This window comes from Ictidomys tridecemlineatus, chromosome 6 (genome assembly GCF_052094955.1).
Source record: "Ictidomys tridecemlineatus isolate mIctTri1 chromosome 6, mIctTri1.hap1, whole genome shotgun sequence".
In the NCBI taxonomy this organism is placed as follows: Eukaryota; Metazoa; Chordata; class Mammalia; order Rodentia; family Sciuridae; genus Ictidomys; species Ictidomys tridecemlineatus.
The window spans coordinates 74,986,502-75,007,344 of NC_135482.1; the positions used below are offsets into that span (position 1 = coordinate 74,986,502).

Sequence of the window (20,843 nt, forward strand, 5' to 3'; positions counted from 1 at the left end):
TTTTTTTCCAGAAAAGATTCTTTTTTGATTCTGGCTACTGGCATACTTGTTTGCCACTCTTAGCAGACGTTTAAGAATTACATTTATAATCTCGACAAGAAACTTTTAGAAATTGCCTGAGAGTCTATAATTGGGAGATTTACTTCATTTTTCTTCCTTCTGTTTCCTCTTCATAATAAGATGTTTGTTCCTTGTAAATAACTTCCTTAATGGTATTTTCACTTCAGGGAGACCATGCAGTCAGTGTGACCCAGCAGTCTTGTTAGGGTGGTGAGGCCCTGGTATCAGGCAATAGCCAGACCAGCCAGGTCCCCATTGTCACCTTTTTCATGGCTGCTTGCCACGTTTCACAGCTGGGTATAAATAGCAACAGCAATTACTAGTTCTCCAAAGGTAGGCATTGAGAATTCTTTAAAAAAAAAATAAAGTTGATAACGATACACCTATAGAAAAAGAGAATAGATTTGAAAGGTCAAAAGGAAGCTTATCTTTGAAGAAATGATTTATTCTCTTTCCTCTCTTTCTTCCTCACCCCTCTTTTCCTCATTATTATTTAACAGTTCTTTCTCATGTTTTCTGAAGAACAAATCATATATCATTTTTTTGTATTAACCCCATCCCATCTATAGCTACAAACCCTCTATGAGACGTAAATTAATGTAGGTGGACTCATATCTGCAACACATGATTTTCTGTGGTTATTTGAGATATTACAATAGAGAAAAACAGGCTTTTCATGGATACTCTTCATCTATTTTGTGTTGCCATAACAAAATACCACAGACTGTGTAATTTATAACAAACAAAAATTTGGCTTATAGTTTCACAGGCTGGAAGTCTAAAGTGAGGATCTGACACCCGTTGAGGGTCTTCTTGCTGTGTCATTGCATGGCAGAAGGGAAAATTAAGCATGAAAGAGGGGAAAAGAGAAGGTGAAAGGGAGAGGGGGAAAGGGAGCCAAACTCACCCTTTCATAAAGAACCCACTCTCAGGATAATAAACCCATTCCTGCCATCACCGCATGAATCCAGTCAAGAGGACAGAGCTTTTCTGGCTTAGTCACCTCTTAAAGGTCCCACGTTTTAAAACTGTTTCGATGTCAATTAAATTTCCTCATGAATTTCAGAGCAGATCAACATTCTGACCATAACAGGGTCGGTCCATGACCACAGTCCTGGACGTATCTATGGATGGCGGCTTAGTCTTCTCCTCCCAGAGTGGGCTAGGTAAGAGCTGCTCTGCTGTCAGTCAGTGGAGCCGTGTCAATCTGTCCATCCTGTGGCCACCAAGAGGGGCTTCCTTGCAGGGGCTCAAAGAAGCTTGGTCTCCCTTCCAGTCCCTCAGGTCACTGAGCTGATAGATGGAATAATATATGTCACTGTGTCTCAGTCTGCTTGGGCTGCCATGAAAAACAGACAAAACACCACGACAAAAACACCATAGACTGTGCAGATTGAGCAACAGAATTTTCTTTCTCATTGTTCTGGTAGGTCCAATTCCAGCCCAAGATCTGGCACTGATGGTTTTGATGAGGGCTCTCTTCCTGGTTTGTGGATGGCCACCTTCTTGTGTGCTCACAGGACCTTTCCTCAGGATATGCTGGTGGAGAGGGTGACAGGGAGTGTCCTTATGTCTCTTTTTAGAAGGACACCAATTCATTCATACTAGGGCCTGCCCTTTATAATCTAATTATCTTCAAAAGACTTCCATCTCCAGATACTATCATTTTGGGAGTTAGGGCTTCAACATAGGAATTTTGTGGGGAAACAAATATTCAGTCCCTAATATACTTTTTTTTTTCTGAATTGCCTACTCATAGGAAATACTTGGGAGCTTATAAAATAAACAACCTAAGCAAATCCCAGGAATACAAAACATTTTAAGTGGGTCTGAGTATACATTGCCAATAAAAGTGGCAAAATCTGTTGGTCTAATTATTTTCCAGTGAATGGACAGGTCAGCATATAGTTTACTATCTATAATTATAGTCATCATTCTTTAATTGGGGGTGTAGCTCTGTAGTAGAATGTTTGCCCACCATTCATGAAACCCTGAGTTAGATTCTCAGTAACAAACAAACAAATAAATAAAAACATGTTATTCATGTTGTCTTTTCCCTTAAAATTATTCAGAATCATATTACACTCTGGTAATATCCAAAAACAGATTCTAGGTAATGGTACTTTGTTGAGTGCAAAATTTTGAAAAACCACAAATTAAAAAAATATTGTAGGCTTTAGCCAGCTTTGCATCAAGGAACCCTTATTAGAAATAAATATATTTATACCATGTATTGTGCGTGAACATGCATATTAATTTTAATTGGAGTTTAAGTATTAACACCATCTAAATTTGCATAGGTTTGTTTTGCCTCTGCACCTGTGGCATTTATGATGTGTCAAATTTATTGACATTTTTCAGTGTTTCTCTCTCTCTCTCTCTTTCTCTCTCTCTCTCTCTCTCTCTCTCTCTCTCTCTCCACACACACACACACACACACACACACACACACAAACTAAAACTGTTATCACATGGTATTTAAAATGTTAGTTTATTTAGTTAATTAAAGGTGGAACAAAGTAACTAAACACTGTTACATTTTATCTTTTCAGCTCAGGGGACATCTAACTCTCTGTGGATGAAGTTTGCAGCCAAACTGTAGAAGAATCTTGCTTAAGGACCATACTTATCTTTCTTTAAGTCTTGTAAAGTTATACAACTTTTCTTGGGGTGGGGAGATAGGGAGAAATGGCTCTTTGGTTCTTCTTGAATGCATAGTCAAAGCCATACTTTGGCTGCTTTGCCTAGTTATGATCAGTTCTGTGCCTGATCTGTATGTATTTTGTCAGTGATGACACAAGTAATAGAGTTGAATAAAGCATATTTTATAGACACTACTGAATCAGTCCCTTTATATTTCTCAGATTCTGGTAGAAGATTTTGTTTATTTGTTTTTAAACAGTTCATGAAATACTATTTATAATAAAGGCATATCTTCCTTTATAAATATTGTTAAGTTAGTTGGCAAAATATACAGGTAGGTTTTGGAAATCTGGACTTAAAACCTAAAGAGAGAAACTTTTGAGTTGGAAACAGAAGTAAAATACTGTTTTCAAAACCTATTTAGCTATAAGCATGTAGTAATCATGATTGAAAATTCATTTATTGTTCATGATTTGGGGCCAAATAAATGCATTAAAGTGTGGAAAAAGAGCAGCTTAAAACTTTATTTTCCAATTCAAATATTGGAAACTTCAAAAAAATAATATATTAAGGCTAATACTTTTTTGAGTTTTAGGATTATGATGATATGTAACATTGTTATTCATATGAGCAGCTCTGAAAAGAAACAATTCTCTACTAACAATGTGAGTAGTCTGGAGGCAGTATGATATTGATTTAGGTTTGGAAGCATTAACATATATTTTTGGATTGCATTATAAATTTAAATTCAAGAGTAAAAAGTGAACTGTCTATTGCTTAAAGGTATCATCATTAATGAGATTTGGTGCTCAGAAATAAGGCTGTGCCCAAGAATTTCTGTTTTACTTTTTTATTTTTTGACTTCTTGAGATATTTTTTATTAAAAGTTATTTATCTTATGTTAATAACAGATTTAACACTAAATATTCTCACAAAAAGCAATTAAATAATTTTTTTTCAATCTATGCAGTCATCCATCCATATCTGTAGAGGATTGCTTCCAGAGCTCCTGATAATACTAAAATCTGTGGATGCATAAACTCTTTACATAAAATCTGTACTAGTTTCATAAAATTTATTCATGTCCTCCTGTATATTTGAGATCATATCTAGATTAGTTCTAATACCAACACAAAGTAAATGCTCTATAAATAATTGTTATACTGAATTGTTCAGGGAATAATTACTGCATTGCTTAGAAATAAAAATATGTACCTGTTCAGTCCAGATGTGATTTTTTTCAAATATTTCATGAGTTACAACAAATTCTAACATGTAAAGTCCACAGATACACAGGAGTGACTACATGTGTATGTATGATATTCTCAGAATTGGTTAATACAAAAAGAAATGATATTGCATTATCAAATTAATCTTCTTATTAATGATTAAGCTTTGAGGATATAAAATTTGGTAATTTATAATAATAAACACTTTCATTCTTCCTTCCTTTTTCTGTTGTGGTGCAGAGATTGAACCCAGGACCTTGCATGTGCCAGGGAAACATTCTACCACTAAGCTAAATCCCTGATCCTCATTCTTCTTGAAGAATTAAGTTTTAAACGTGCCATTGGTGTATTGATTAAATAAATGGCTATCTTTTTACATATCATGTTCTTATCATTGTAGAATTGAAAAATCGTAAGCCTTGGTAAGTTGGGAACCATTTTTTAGTATCTGTCAAGTAGATAAAATATCTGGATAACTCAACTTATACAGGCTCATTCAAATGTTCAACATTGAATTTTAAAAAATCTTAACATTTCAGTATAATGGTATCAATGATTGCAGTACTGATAAAAAGCATATTTATTAAAATATTAAGAAAAGGAAGGACGATAATAAGTAATTAACTTCATAGCTGATAAATATGGCAAAAATATGGAGGAATTATGTAATTTAATTTGTAGAAGTACTACTTTACATTAGAGAACAAATTTTAAATGGTTTTATTACTACATTATATCTTATATAACAGTTGGATACATTATATCTTATATAACAGTCTACTCTTTTCCTATCCTCTTCTCTTCCCTATCCCCTGTTCTCTATTCTGCTGGTCTTCTATTTATTATTTATTTGGGGTTTTTTTTGTTTGTTTGTTTGCTTTAATTAGTTACACATGATATTTATTTGTTTATTTATTTATTTTCATTGTTGCTGTATAGAAATACAGAAAGGTACAATTCACTGGAGATTTTTTATATATATAGTAATTTTGTCAAATTCATTTCACATTTCTTTCCCTTTCCTGTCCCTCCTTCTTCCCCCTCAATCTCCTTTTTCTACTCCACTGATCTTATATTTAGCCCTAATGCAGGTCCCTGTTGAAGCAGCACAATTATCAGGATGGGGATATTTCGCTGTACCGCTGTATCGTGAAGACTATGAAAATCTCTCTGCCTTTCAAGAGTGAGCAGACATTGAGGAAAGTGACATGATACCATTTGTACAACAATTCCCTATTTCTCCTTCCTCCCAGATCTTTGCAAACACCATTCTACTGTTTTTATGAGTTTGGCTATTTAGATACCTCATATTGTAGATTTTGAAAATATTTAAGCATGACTCAAGTGGGAACATTTAGGTTGTTTACTAGGTTTTTGTTATTATAAATAAATTGATAAATAATTGATAAATACTTTAGAAATCTTCAGAAATATTTCAGGTTTTTGTTGTTGTTGTTGTTGTTGTTTTTTGGTACCTAGGATTGAACCAGGGATGCCTAACCACTGAGCCACAACAGAAGGCATGCCCCCACATCCCCTTTTTGTATTTTATTTAGAGACAGAGTCTCACTGAATTGCTTAGAGCCTAGCTAAATTGCTCAGGCTGGCTTTGAACTTGCAATCCTCCCGTCTCTTCCTCCTGAGCAGCTGGGATTACAGGTCTGTGCCACCATGACAGAGTATTTTTTAAATGAACTTAAAAATGTATAAGTGAGTCAAGAAACAAGGAAATTTAAAAAGTTTTTAAGAGATACATACCATTTCATTTAGCTTTCAATATGGATGACATATGTACAACCATGACTTTCTCATTTTTCATTTCATGGTAGACATGACACAATTTTGGTAGTAAAATACTTATTTTAAATTCTTGTCAAGAGTTGTTCTGTCCTAAATCTAAAGTAAATTTTGCATTTTTTTTGTTTGTTTGGTTTGGTTAAAACCAAGAGCTATGTTAGAGCAACACAGTGACTGGATTCACGTGGCCCTGGGCAACACTTGTCTCAGCTGATTAGCTTTCAAAATATGTTTCAGATTTGCTTTTAAAAACATGTTTCTAAAAAAATCATGGTAGCCCAGGGATAATAAGAGGGAAGCTGAAATCAATAAAGTAAGCCTGAAGTATTTAAGGAGAGGGGAGAGAGATTGTGACCCTGAAGAAAATGGCTGAAGTTCAGGAAAGCAAAATTTGGGGAAAGGTAAAAAGAAGGGAAATCTGAAATATGAAGGGAAGACTAATATGATTTCAGAACAGGAGGGAAATTTGTATGCAGGTTGGGATGGGTTAAATGACTGACTAGTCTAGAAATAACTTTAGAAATGACAGTAACAAGCTCATTCTATCTTCAGGCAAATCCTTAGTTCCCCTGAAGCCTGCAAGAAATTCAGGATGAGCTGAGGCATGAGAGACTAACACAGCTCTTGTCTACCCTAGAACCAGATGGGCTGATCCTGGCAGCTATACTCTGTGGCTGTGGACCTGGCCTCCTGCTGTGAAGATGTTTCTTCAGGAGACAACTTTGGAAGATTGTCAAGGACTGGAAGCCAAGTTCATATATCTTTTTAATCACTTACACACAGAGCAAATATTTGTTGAATGATTATTTGGGTCAGACAGTACAGTAGCTTCTAGATGTACCTGCAAACCAATACAATTTTTGCTTAATATAGATTAGTTCTAAGAGCGGGAGGGAGGAAGGAGTGGAGGAAAAGATAGAAAGAGAGACTGTTCAAATAATCACATACTAAATGGATACTTGCAAATTGGAATAATGCATAAAGGCTTTCAGGTCATATAACAATAGGGAGACTGTGTGGTCTTAGGAGCCATGAGGAAGTAATTCTAGAGGAATGACTGAAGGAAGAAAAAAAAATAGAAGACAACTAGTAAGACATTCAGAGTTAAAGGGTATCATAGAATTGGTAAGACTGGTGGATAAAAATTATTATGGCCAAAGGCCCTGAGATAGAATAAAACCTACACATTCCAGGAAGTGAAGGAGAGCCAATGTGGCTAGAGTACATAAAGTGAGTCCAGAAAATACGACTGGCTAAAAGGATCTATTACCCCTAGGTATAAGTAAATCATTAAACTTAAAGGCATTATCATCTCTAGAGATCTTATATTGTACCAGAGTAGGACCACTGAAAAAAAGGAGTTTATATTAAATTGTAAAACTTCAAATATTGCCAAATTGTTTAAAGTTCCACTGGTGAGTAAAAAAGCTTTCATGACACTCTTGAAATATATCAATTAACTATTTGTAATGACACTTCTATTTAAAGGTACTGAATTTATTGATTTCATAATTAGGTCATCATCATATAAAAATTTGATGGCTCAGTGGTAGAGCGTGCACCTAGCACATTGGAGAACCTGGGTTCGATCCTCATCACCACATAAAAATAAATAAAATAAAGGTACTGTGTCCAACTACAACTAAAAAAATAAATATTTTTTAAAAATAAAAAATAATAAATTTGACATATAGAAGAAAGTGAGAAATAGCTACAGAAATAAATGTTGATTTGCCAATAACAGCAAAAAAAAACCTCCCTTAAACCAACAATCAGATATCAGAGAAACAAAGCATATTCTTAGATCTTTTTAGCTCTAACGATGAGGAGAGTTCTTTATAAGTGAACATTATTACCCATTTTTCTTACAGTTCACTTGCTATTTATTTTCTCTATTGGAAAGTTCTTTAAACTTACTGTTATTAATTATTTGTTGCTTAGCTGTAGGTCATGAATTTCATGATGACCTTTGCCTCAGTGAAGAGCAACTGTATGTGAATAAACATTTCTAAAGTAATACAGAATGAGGTGGTTGCATAACACATGTAGTTGTTATTAGTATCATTTATAATGCATTTATAATTGGTATGAAAGAATGTGTAAAATATTTTTTTCACTACTAGCTGGAATGTAATCTGTTTGACTTACTCTTGATCATTTTAGTGTCAGTTATAACTATTTTAACAGAATACAATGCAGCTTGAGTTTCATATATCTGTTAGTGGTACATTGTAGTCTTAGGGGAAGATTCCTCCTTCTCTCTACTTTGGAGGAAACTCTGGCTCTGTGCCAGCCCATAGGAAGATGCACTTCCTCCCGTGTTTTCCTTGGATATGCTATGACTTCACTCTTCTTGCCTTCCATGAAATAGAACATAGAGATAAGAGCACAGTTGATATTGGGAGAAAGGCTCCCAGGACAGTGTTTCACATGCCTTTTATGTATTAATGTTCCTGATGATATATATTACATAGCATGGTGGTACAGAACAATTTGATTGCCAATAGAAACTAGTAACAAGGTGTGACTTCATCTGGAATGTTTTATTTTTATATCAAAGCTTAACATACATGTTATGAAGGACTAATAATCAGTTTATAATTATTTCTCTATAAGTGTTTGTTTCTACAGATACTCTTTCCCATGTCTTCTTTTTAACTTAGACAAAACATACAACAACTTATTTTATCTTTGAAAATATGCAAGTTCTTTTTTTTTCCCCTCATAGTAAATTGTAGGGTCCTTGAGAGAAGGGGCCACATTTCCTTAGTTTTCCCCACAGTACTTAGTATCTTATTCTTGATACTTATTAGACCAGGGTTTAACATTTGGTGGATTAATGAAAGATAACCAATCCACTGGAATGTCCTGCTCCATTTGTCTTATTGTCCTCTGGTACCCAGAGCTTCATCCTCTCTGTGTCACCATAGAACTGAGTGAGGAGTTCCAGGAAGTTGCCTAGAGCCCTGAAAATGTTCTGTCAACCTACAAAGGCACGCAGGGACTGATGTGTGAAACTCATCAAGAAACCTTGAGACAGAAAGCACGCTTTTCTTCATAGAGGGAAACCTTGGCAATTTTTGGTGGTTCTAAATATAAAAGCATGACTATAGTAGTATTTAAAATGAAGAGATGACTCACAGAAGAAAGAAACATCATTAAATGCCTGGAGATAAGGTCTGTGAGGGAAGGTTTAAGGATTCAACTGGAAAACAAAAGAAGTCCTTTAAGAAAAATAGACATTTCCCACAAAAGATTTATACTTAGAAATGCCCTTAGGTGCAGTAAAACAGTCTGTTAAACATAAAAAGACTGGACTTTTTCATAAATGTTTGAAAATTTCATTTGATTGGAAATAGACTAATGAGTAGATATTATAAGGAAGTAGATAATTGCCTCAATATAAGATAAATGGTCTGTTTATGTCAGAAACTGAAATGAATCATACTGGGAGAAAAGACAGTCCCGGTTGCTCAGTGCAGATTTTTAGAGAAAATGCGGAGGTCACACGTGAAGGATTTTTCAAGGCTTTTCTGGATATCCTCCAAAGATCTTTGCCAACTCTAATCTGATGAAATGAAAAATTCTCTAGACAAGAGGAAAGATTGTGCATGTAATTGTCTCTTGAACTCTTCTTGTTTCTGGATATTTTCATGTTATGTCTTTGATTCCTTTATGAGTACTGATGAGAAAGCACTTAAGGTAAATGAAGAGCTGAACTATCTAAATAACCTTTGCAAGACTGAAAGGACTGCATAAGCAAAATAAAGGACTGCCCTATGGGGTCCAGTCAGCTTGATCAAACTTGACAGTAGCAAGGTGATACTCTGTTCATCCTCCAAGAATTTTCCTTCCCCACCAGTGGAAATCCCTTTGTTATTTTGTTGATTATATATGTTTTCATTAAATATGCTAAATATAAAAATAATATAAACAGGACTGTATAAAATTATATTCTACAATCAATTTACTGACCTAATAACAAAGTATATTTTGATTTTAATATACTTGTATATAAAAATTTTTAAACATACACATGAATAAATGTTATTGTATTCCATATACTGTTTTTTAATCTGTGATTTTGAAATTGAAATATGTTATGAATATTTTTTATGCCAATACTTGTTGAAATACTTTGCCTTTGAGATGGATCCATAGTAGCCATTACTTGAGTGTGTGTCATTATATAAATGTTTTTAGTATTTCATTTTTTCTTTTTCATTTTGTTTTCTTTTTCTTTCTTTCTGCACTCATGTAATTATTCTTTAAATCAGTACTTCTTCCATTTTATGGTCAGGACTATTTTATTCTCTTCAAAGTTATTACTAAGGAAAAAGAAAGAAAAACAATACTGTCAGTATTTGACTGTGAAAAATATGACTACCAGAAAAGTTTGGTGTTGATGCCTTGATTAATGACTAAGATGTCAGCTACTTTATGCACCCTTGCCTTTGATCATTAGTACAAGTGTCAACCAAGAACAAAAGGCAAACATCTTAGTATTATCACAAAAATAATTTTCATATCACCAAAGTTCTCTGAGACCTTTGGAGACCTCCAGGTTTCAATGGATCACTTTGAGAAAACCTGCTTGAATACATGACCAGAAATAGCATTGCTTTGTTAAATGGTATGTTTCTAGATTGAGGAATAGTGCTTCTGACTGGATTCTTCACTGGGTACCAGTTTATATTGGAATTGATGGATTATAAGTACATTTATTCAAAGACATCTTTTACAACACTCAACTAACTTGGGGAATAAAAATCAGAATCTCCGTAAGATTTTCAGTGGGGAAAAAAATCTGGATTTGTCTTACCACTGTTCCCGGGAGATACATAAAGGGGAAGTTGAACACAGATTCTCATTATTTTTTAAAACATTTTACTATTTTCCTCCTGAACACTTTCCTTTGTGCTCCTAAGTTCATGTTTCTTAGTCTAGAAATCAAGATTATTTACAAACTTTCTGCAACCTACCTTTCGAGGGATATGTATGTTCTTTTTTGCATATTCTTTTGTTCTAGCTAAACAGAAATATTCCCAGCTTTTCTAATGTGACACCCTTTCCTATGTTTTGGTTGCTCTGTGGTCTCAGTCTACCATTCTCTCTTCCCTCTTTGACCTATACAAATCCTCTTTGCACATGAAGACCCAGAACAATTCCACCTTTTCTATGAAACTTCTGTCATCATCTCTATCAAAATGAAGGAATTTAGTGGAGAAAATAAGAATCACAAACAAAAATTGAAAAATAGTACAAGACAATCTTTCTTGCAAGCTCTTCTGCAAAAACAGTTTCTTCCTCTTAGAGAAAGAGAACATGTTAATTTCTTAATTAGATTGTAGGATATTAAAGCACAAGAAGCACATGTTACCCTCATTTCAGTATAGCTAGTCAATTACTTGAGTGAATTAAGAAAAATGGTACTGGGTTTTGGAAAAGATGAAGTCCATAACTATGTTAGAGTTGCTATATATGTGCCTCTTCTTTTTGGTTTCCTGCATTTAATCTGTTCTTCTTTGACTTTCTCCCTTCACTGAATTTCTGTATGATTTTATCTGTTACACAATTTAACATGTGATATAGTATTCTATTATTTTGCATGTATAAGTTTTTTTATTCTATTTCCTTCATCAAAATTGAGAGTGTGAAATATACTGTGCTATAGTTTAGTTGTTGAATGTCCTTCAAAAGTCCATGCATTGAATGCTTGGTTTCCAGGTTGGCACTATTGGGAGATGATATAGGAAGTGGAGCCTAATGAGATGTTCTTAGGTAAGAAGTTCTTAGGTAAAAAGTTTTTAGAAATTAAAGGAAGAGAAAAAACCCATATTCCACAATTCTCTTTGAGAACACACTACAACCTAATAACAAAGTATATTTTGATTTTAATGTACTTGTATTCAAAAGGGAATTGTGAGATATGGTTCTCAAAGGGAATTGTGGGATATGGGTTTCTTCTCTTCCTTTAATTTCTAAATTTATGATTAAGCAGGATTATTCCATCACATATTCCCACCATGATTTACTGCCTTAATACAGGCCCAAAGACAAAGACCATGAACTGAAGCCTCCAGAAGAATCTTTTTCTCTTTATAAGATAGTTATAGCAGGTAGTGTATTATAGTAATAGAAAACTAAGACACACACTACTCCATAATATATGATAAAATAGAAAATGGCATAGTCTCTGCTTGGTTAACATCAAGCCTCTGAGCTCAGATTTCTGTGAGTTGAATAAGGATAACAATATTTGTAAAACCAAATATTGGATGTTTGTTGCTTAACTGAAGAATAATTGAGGTAATGGTGATTCAGCATATCTTGGATCCAGTGTAAAACTCTTGTACCCATGTCTTTTTATAGACCTTGCATGATAGTTGAGATTGTCATGTCACTTGCCTGGATTGAAATTCCAGTCTAACAATTAAAAATTGGGCTGGGCCTGGTGGTGCACCCTGTAATACCAGCCACTTGGGAGGCTGAGACAGGAGAATCACAAGTTCAAAGCCAGGCTCAGCAAAAGAGAGGCACTAAAAGACTCAGTGAGACCCTGTCTCTTAATAAAATACAAAATAGGGCTGGGTATGTGGTTCAGTGGTCTAGTGCACCTGAGTTCAATCCCCAGTACCCAATAAATAATGAAAAAATAAATAAATAAATAAGTGACCTTTAATGTTTATTAATCTCTCCAAGCTTTGGAAACAGAACATAATCATACCTATTTATGGAATTATTATTTAACTTAAGAATTAATATACAAGATGGTTAATACATGAGTAGCAGTAATACCAACAGAAGACTTAATGCTTTGAAATTATCTCTGCATGAGTTTTCTTCATTGTAGAGAAGAGTCACAGTCTGAAACAACATATTCTATCTCATGTCTAGAAAAATGATCAGAGTAAACTGATCTTTATATGTCCATAATGGGGCAGAGAAATTTCTACATTACAGAAATCCATGGGATAATTATTTTTAACTTCTAAGAATTTTGATTGGTTTTAAACCATTTTATAATTCTTATCTTTTTACCAAAATAGAGTAAGTGAAGAAAATTGCCCAGATAATTTATCCAGTGAATTATTAGCCAGTGAATTAATAAATTCACCAGCTGATTCCTTATTAGAGCTCTGAGGAAACAATATTTTTAAATGAGTTAAGCTTAAATTTTAGATCAGACATTGCTATGATTTGAAAATTCTTCCCCAAGTTCCATATGTTGCAAATTTAATCCCATATTTATGTATTAGTGGTATTTGGAGGTAGTTGGAGTTATATGAAGCTATGAGTGTGGGGTCTCAATCATGGCATTGGTGGCATTATAATAAGAGAAAGAGAGACCTGAAGTGACACTTGCTCTGTCTTGCCAAGTGATCCCTCTGCCATGTTTGATGCATCAGGAAGGCCCCCATCAGATGCTGAGCAGATGCTGATGTCACACTCTTAGACTTTTCAGCCTCCAAAACTATAAGCCAAATAATCTTCTCGATAAACTTCCCAGTTTCAGGTCATATTGTTATAGCAACAGAAAGCCAACTCAGACAGACATTAAATTTTATCTTCAAACAGGTATGATAGTGCATACCTGTAATTCCAATGGTTCAGGAGGCTAAGGCTGGAGGGTTGCAGGTGCAAAGGCAGCCTCAGCAACTTAGCAAGACTCTGAGCAACCTAGGAATACCTTGTCTCAAAATGAAAAATAAAAAGGGCTGGGGATGTGACTTAATGGTTAAGCACCCCTGGGTTCAATCCTTGGTACCAAAAAAAATAAAATTAAAAAATATTTTTGCCTTCACCACTTACTATCTAAGAGAAAGTTCATTGCTTTGAATGTCAATTTCTTCAGTTTACAACATATACAATAATTAACACCCACAGAGTTATTGTGATAATAAAAAGTATTAACATATTAAGCACTTAGACTCTGGAAAATATTAGCCATTACTTAAATGTCAGAATAATTCTTTGTTCTTTCAGATCATTTAAATAGATATTTGATTATAGATAATCACAGTGCCTCAAATTACATACATACATACTTACATACACACAAGAGTGCAAGTATATATGTCTTGGACACAAAACATAAAAAGCTGAGTGTTATAAAAATCTTTATAATTATCACTTATGACTTATTATTAGTTTCTGTCTGGCATCTCTCTACCTACCTATTTAGCTATTATCTATCTCAGTATACTATTTGGATAAATAAAGTAAAAGTCACATTTTTCATGAAGGAGTTATGCATAAGTAGTGACTATCAAATGGCACGCAATATATTTAGAAAATTATCACAAAAACTAGTTGAGATGTCAAGGCCACCAAAGACTGGGTGTTCCTTTTCTGACATCTTGCCAAAGGTGACTGTGAAGATCCAAGGATCCATCTCTTTTGTTAAGATCAATATTTCACAGTCCATGATTAGGTGGGAGTAAAATTCTCATCAATGGAGAACACTAGTTTTCCTTTAGCCTGATTCTTGTGATTATAAAAGAGTAAAAGAGAGCACTTCTTCACATACTGTGTGTTTATAGATATGTTCCTTATTTAAATTGACCAAAAATCTGACTCAAGAATAGCATTGTTCTGAAAATTCCAACTGAAAGAATAACAGAGGTTAGGTCAACAGTTCATAAGCCAGTTTCTTAAACCAGTTTAATCTACAAATATTTCAAAACATCTAAATTTATTACTATGGATCTTATAAATAAAGACACAGGAGGCTCTGAACCAAAATGGCTACTATAAAAGAGGTGAGAGGAGAATGAAATGCTGATGGGAAAACAAAACAAAACATTTGTCTCCCTGATTCGCAGGAAAACAGTAAGCACTGTACTAGTCACAAATTTAATCTCATGTTCTTAAGACAGTAGCATAATGGACTCTATACAATGCTCCTCTAAAAAATATTTTCAGAGGAAAACACAAGTCATTAAACTCCTTTGCTCCTTTTTTTATACAAAGGTATAAAAACTTTAATGGTTTGGAAATTTTTGTAGGTAAATTAAAATTTTCTGTCCTTACAGATGATAAGGACTTGCTTTTAACTTTTGTGCTAATATCCTTGGATCCTTCAAAATATTTACTCAATGTTTTTATTAGGGAGAGTGGAAAATGTCACTTCAGCTATAAATGGTAATATAAGTAGGTTTGAGCGGTGTTATAAAGCAGTGTATGTGCATTAGAGAATTCAGAAATGTAAGAGTACTGGAAAGAAATTGCAACTGTCATGGACCTAATTTTAAGCCTTTGTTATCTTTCAGCTCTGACATCAGAAATTAGAATTATGGAACGACTGTACATCCTCAGACCCCAAGAAAACTCATATGAAAATGTTGTTTAAAGTTTTACCATGACCATTGGCAGTGGTTTCACTAGAAGTATCTGAGAGACTCTTATTTTCTGTGCCATCTGTGTCTTCAAGCCTGCAAGGTTTTGACTGAGGTGGCATAATGTGTCTTTTAGTGGATAGGAATTGACTCAGGGTTTAAAATAAATTAAGAATTACTTATTCTGGGGCTCTTTTCACATTCTCATTCTATCCACTAGATTATCCACAATGAATTGTATGCAATTCAATATGATCTAGGCAGCTAATTTATTCCTTTGCCAAGAACTGGATGATTTACCACATGCAGTCACTTAACTAATTTTTGTGAAATGTCCCAATTGTTCTCTAAGTAGGACTAACACAATCTTGTGAAACAAAGACTGTGTTTTATGTTCCATTAACAGTAGCAGTTTTTCCAATGGCTGGTATCACTCAGAGCCAGAGGGATACAAACAAATATTATCCTGACATAAGGAGAGCAAATCCTGCTCACATTAACTGCAAGTAGGCTAACCATAGACTGACTTGAATGTTTTGTAAACTGTCAATTCCATTCAGTCTTCTGGCTCTTAAAGTAATTAATCTCCTTGAAAATAGGTCTAAGACTAAATTGATCCCAAGATAAAAATGAACAAATATTTTAAAGATCAGCCTCCATGATGGCACAAGACTTATTTGAAAAAGGAATATGTATATTAAATCTGAGTGATAAATTTTGTTCTTTTTTAAAATGATGTGTTGTTTCCTGATGCTTTGAATGGTCAGTAAGGAGATCAATGCAGATGGACTATAATGTGAGTGAGCAGTAGATTAGTAAGGGATGAGGAGAGAGAATTAACAGGAAGCAAGATGGCATGGAGCTTTGTAGGCTAATTTAAAGAAACCTGCTTGTATTCTAAGGCTATTAGGGGGTTAGTAGTATTTTGAAATCTAAGTTATTAAGGGATTTTGAATATAAAAGTAGTGTGTTTGATTTAGAGTATTGAGAATACATAGGTGGGGGAGTGGCAAATGCTTAAGCTGAGACAAATTACAGGGTAATCTCAACAGCCTAGGCAAGAGGTTTCGGGGATGGTGAAACATGTTAGCATTTTAGCTAAACTTTTACTAAAGCCAAAGGACTGCCTGATGAATTTTAAGTAAGTCATAGGAGTAAAAGATGTCAAGAATAAATCCAAGGATAAATTCTTGTACAAAATACTTGGAAGGATATACAGTCAATCTTCTGTATACATAGATTCTGCATCCATGGACTGAACCAATCATGAGTCAAAAGTATTTGAAAAATAATTGTGTCTGTAATGAATATTTACAGGCTCTTAAAATTATCTTATTGCCTAAACAATGGAGTACAACAATTACTTACCTATTCATGTAGGTATTATTAGTAATCTAGAGATGATTTAAAGTATAAAAGACAGACTGGAAAAAATGATAAGCAAGTGGCATCCAGTGTGTACTGACTGCTGCCTGAGATTAAATCAATTCAAGCAGCTGCACATTGAGGAAGGGGAGCTGTGGGAAAGTCCAACTCAGAGAGTCAACAACCATGTGGAACCCAGAAATAGAGGGCTTTTTAGAATAGTAAGAGAGTTACAGGAAGCAAGAGATACAAACTACATCAGTGTCAGGTGCCTGCATGCTTGGTGAAGCCCCCCTTCAGGCTCAAAAACAGAATGACAAAGATTTCAGGAAATGCAGACTCCAATGCAAGGTAAATGTGCAGTTTGAGCAGAATGGAGACTTGGGTACTGTGTAGTGAGAAAGTGTGGAAGAGTTGATCTGCATTAGTCTGTGGATTTGGTGAGATCTAGGAAGGAGAATATCAAAGAGAATTTCATAATCTAGGCTGTCTGCACAGATCAGAAATCCCTGCATGCTTTTTACAACTTTTTATTTATTTATTTTTTTCTCTTAGCCAATGGACACCAAAACCAAAAATCAGCTTAGGCTCAGGAGTGATGCTGTGGCAAGAGCCCACTGGGAACACTAAGCTGAGGTAGGTTGATAGCAGGACTACAGGGAGGTGTGCACATCTGCCCCGGTTTGGCATGGTTTAATCTGTCCCAATAGGGGGAACATCAAGCACCAGCATTCATTGCAAAACTTTCAGAGCCACCTTGGCTTCACCCTGGAGAAAGGAAGGGCAAGGTCTATATTGGTAACCTGGAAACACCATAGAAATACAAGAACTTCCCAAGTTCATGCCATAGGTAGGTAGGAGAAAGCTAGTGTGGATAGGAACAAGGACCTGAGTTCATGGAAGCTTTTAAAATAGAAGGCTGAGCAAGATAGGAGAAAATTACGTATACAACTCCCCCAACCCAGTGCAGAGATGGCTGGTGTCATTGCTTCTTTTGTGCCCAGAGACCTTCATCTAGTGGAATCCAAAACTAAAAGCCCAATGAGAATACTTCCATGTCAAATATCTCTGCAAGGAGTAATTTTAGGTTTAGTAATTTAATTTTTTCAGCAAGGAGTAATTTTAATTTTTCTAAAATTTTTAGATTTTTTATTTCTTCAGTATGGTCTTCTGTATTGATTTGATAGGTTCCCTGTCCCACTATTTGACATTGTATACCTTCATGCAATTTTGTGTATTCTTTTTAATATTAAAATGTATTAAGTGGAGTTACTGGCTCTATCATTCTTCTATTTTTTAATACTCTCTTTTTTCTATCTTGTTTTCTTCTTCTATCTCTCTTCTAAATCTGTAAAGAACTAACACCAATGCTTCTCAAATTATTTCATGAAATAGAAAGGAAGTGAAGACTTACAAACTCATTCTAGAAAGCTGGCACCACCTTGATACCAAAACCAGATAAGAATACATTAAGAAAAGAAAATTATAGACAAAATCCTGTGTGAACAGAGATGCAAACATTCTTAATAAAATAATTGCAAATTGAATTCAGCAACACATTAAAATATCATAAATCATGATCAATTGGTTTCATCCTAGGGATGCAGGGATGGTTCAACATTCACAAATCAATAAACATAATACACCACATAAATAGAAAAAAGCACTAAATCACATGATCATCTTAATAGATGCAGGAAAAATTGATAAAATTTAAAATTCCTTAATGATAAAAACTCTAAAGAAACTAGGGACATAAAAACTTACCCCAACACAATAAAGGCTATATAACATTATACTTAGTGGGGAAAAAACTAAAATTATCTTTTCTAAAATCAGGAATGAGACAAGGATATCCAAAATCACCACTCTTATTCAATATAGAACGTCAAATTTGAGTGAGAAAAATTAGGAAACAGAAAGAAAGAAAAGGGATCAAAATAGGAAAAAAAGAAATCAAATGATATCTATTTGCGAATTATATGATCTTTATAGTAAGAAAACCCTAAAGACTCCACCAAAACACTTCTAGACCCAATAAACACATTCAGTAAAGTAGCAGAATACAAAATAAACATACAAGAATCAATAGTTTATTACCTAAGAATAAATCTAACCAAGGTTGTGAAAGACTTCTACAAACAAAATTATAGAATGCTGAAAAAAAAAATAAAGAAGACAATAGAACATGTAAATATCTCCATATTAATAGACAGGCAGAATTAATTTCATTAAAATAGTCGTTTTGAAACTTCTAAGATAGTTTATTGCCGAAGTCTGGCTGAGCAAAATAACCGGGAGGTGACAAGCAACTTGAAGGTTGAAGTGGGAACTGCTTTATTACGAGGGAACTCAGCGGGAACTGAGCGGAAACTCAAGGTAGAGGGCACTCAACTTAGCAGGAGCTGCTTTATTGCAAAGCAGCAGAGGTATATATACCTAACTGATTACACATAGCTTGACTCAATTAGCATCATCCAGTTACAGCAATCAGCCAATGAGGAATCCCTACCATCTTTTTTTTTTAACTTTACAGAAATTTTATTTTATTTTATTTTTTGATTTACTATCTCTCTTTTTTTAAAATTTTTATTGTTGGTTGTTCAAAACATTACATAGTTCTTAACAAATCATATTTCACACTTTGATTCAAGTGGGTTATGAACTCCCATTTTTACCCCGTATACAGATTGCAGCATCACATCGGTTACACATCCACTGTTTTACATATTGCTATACTAGTGTCTGTTGTATTCTGCTGCCTTTCCTATCCTCTACTATCCCCATCCCCTCCCCTCCCATCTTTTCTCTCTACCCCATCTACTGTAATTCATTTCTCCCCCTTGTTTTTTCCCCCCTTTCCCCTCACTTCCTCTTATATGTAATTTTGTATAACCATGAGGGTCTCCTTCCATTTCCATGCAATTTCCCTTCTCTTTCCTTTTCCCTCCAATCCATATGCAACAAAATGAAACTGAATCCCTTTCTCTCGCCATGCACAAAAGTTAACTCAAAATGGATCAAGGAGCTTGATATCAAATCAGAGACACGGCGTCTGATACAAGAAAAAGTTGGCTACGATCTACATACTGTGGGGTCGGGCTCCAAATTCCTCAATAGGACACCCATAGCACAAGAGTTAATAACTAGAATCAACAAATGGGACTTATTCAAACTAAAAAGTTTTTTCTCAGAAAAAGAAACAATAAGAGAGGTAAATAGGGAGCCTACATCCTAGGAACAAATATTTACTCCTCACACTTCAGATAGAGCCCTAATATCCAGATTATACAAAGAACTCAAAAAATTAAACAATAAGAAAACGAATAACCCAATCAACAAATGGGCCAAGGACCTGAACAGACACTTCTCAGAGGAGGACATACAATCAATCAATAAGTACATGAAAAAATGCTCACCATCTCTAGCAGTCAGAGAAATGCAAATTAAAACCACCCTAAGATACCATCTCACTCCAGTAACATTGGCAGCCACTATGAAGTCAAACAACAACAAGTGCTAGCGAGGATGTGGGGAAAAGGGTACACTTGTACATTGCTGGTGGGACTGCAAATTGGTGCGGCCAATTTGGAAAGCAGTATGGAGATTTCTTGGAAAGCTGGGAATGGAACCACCATTTGACCCAACTATTCCCCTTCTCGGTCTATTCCCTAAAGACCTAAAAAGAGCATGCTACAGGGACACTGCTACATCGGTGTTCATAGCAGCACAATTCACAATAGTAAGACTGTGGAACCAACCTAGATGCCCTTCAATAGACGAATGGATAAAAAAAATGTGGCAGTTATACACAATCCCTACCATCTTAATGACTTGGTGGTGTTGCCTCACAAACCACTCCTCCTGGCAAACTGCCAGGCGCCATCTTGACTTTTGATTTGAAGTCCCCAATAGTTTATTATCCATTTTTCAGATAAAAATAAGTGGATCTGGGAATTTATTCTAATTAAAATGTAGGATAAAAGCCTGTTTTATCATAAACACCAATCTTAAATTCAAATAAATCCTATCTACCTATCAATCATTCAGTTTGAAACTAGGGAGGAGAGTGGGACTATGATGAGGATAGAAACTACAGTTCCTGACTCCCAAGTGTGGATCATATAACTTGGCTATTGTGAATTGTGCTGCCTTACACATGGGTTACCTATATCTCTAAAGCACGCTGTCATTAATTTTTTGAGATAACTCCATACTGATTTCCATAGTAAGTGTACTAAATTCACTTCCCACCCATGGTGTATAACAAGTCCTTTCCCACTGCACCCTCACCTGCATTTGTTTTTATTTATTTGTTTATTTATTTATTTTGATGATTGCCAGTCTGAATAGAACAGATGGAATCTCAGAGTAGTTTTGATTTTCATTTCCCTAATTCTTAATGGTGTTG

At 34.7% G+C, this 20,843-nt stretch overlaps 1 protein-coding gene across 15 annotated transcripts in view; it reads left to right on the plus strand.

Annotated features, from left to right (window-relative positions):
- LOC144364872 (uncharacterized) overlaps positions 1–17,700 on the plus strand; it is a 63,456-nt gene extending 45,756 nt beyond the window's left edge. For 4 of the 15 annotated variants that reach the window (XR_013422982.1, XR_013422973.1, XR_013422974.1 and 1 more), the window contains 3 exons: positions 2,613–3,368; positions 4,173–4,354; positions 5,013–9,939. Coding sequence is in view for 4 of the 15 variants with exons in the window: in XM_078014906.1 (XP_077871032.1) it covers positions 5,013–5,115; positions 6,367–6,486; positions 9,413–9,488 (299 nt within the window). In the remaining 11 variants the exon portion in view is untranslated. Of the gene's footprint in view, positions 1–2,612; positions 3,369–4,172; positions 4,355–5,012; positions 9,940–15,001 lie in introns of those variants that run through there. The other 11 variants (XM_078014906.1, XM_078014904.1, XM_078014907.1 and 8 more) reach the window with 6 other exon arrangements.
- The last annotated feature ends 3,143 nt before the right edge of the window (positions 17,701–20,843 follow it).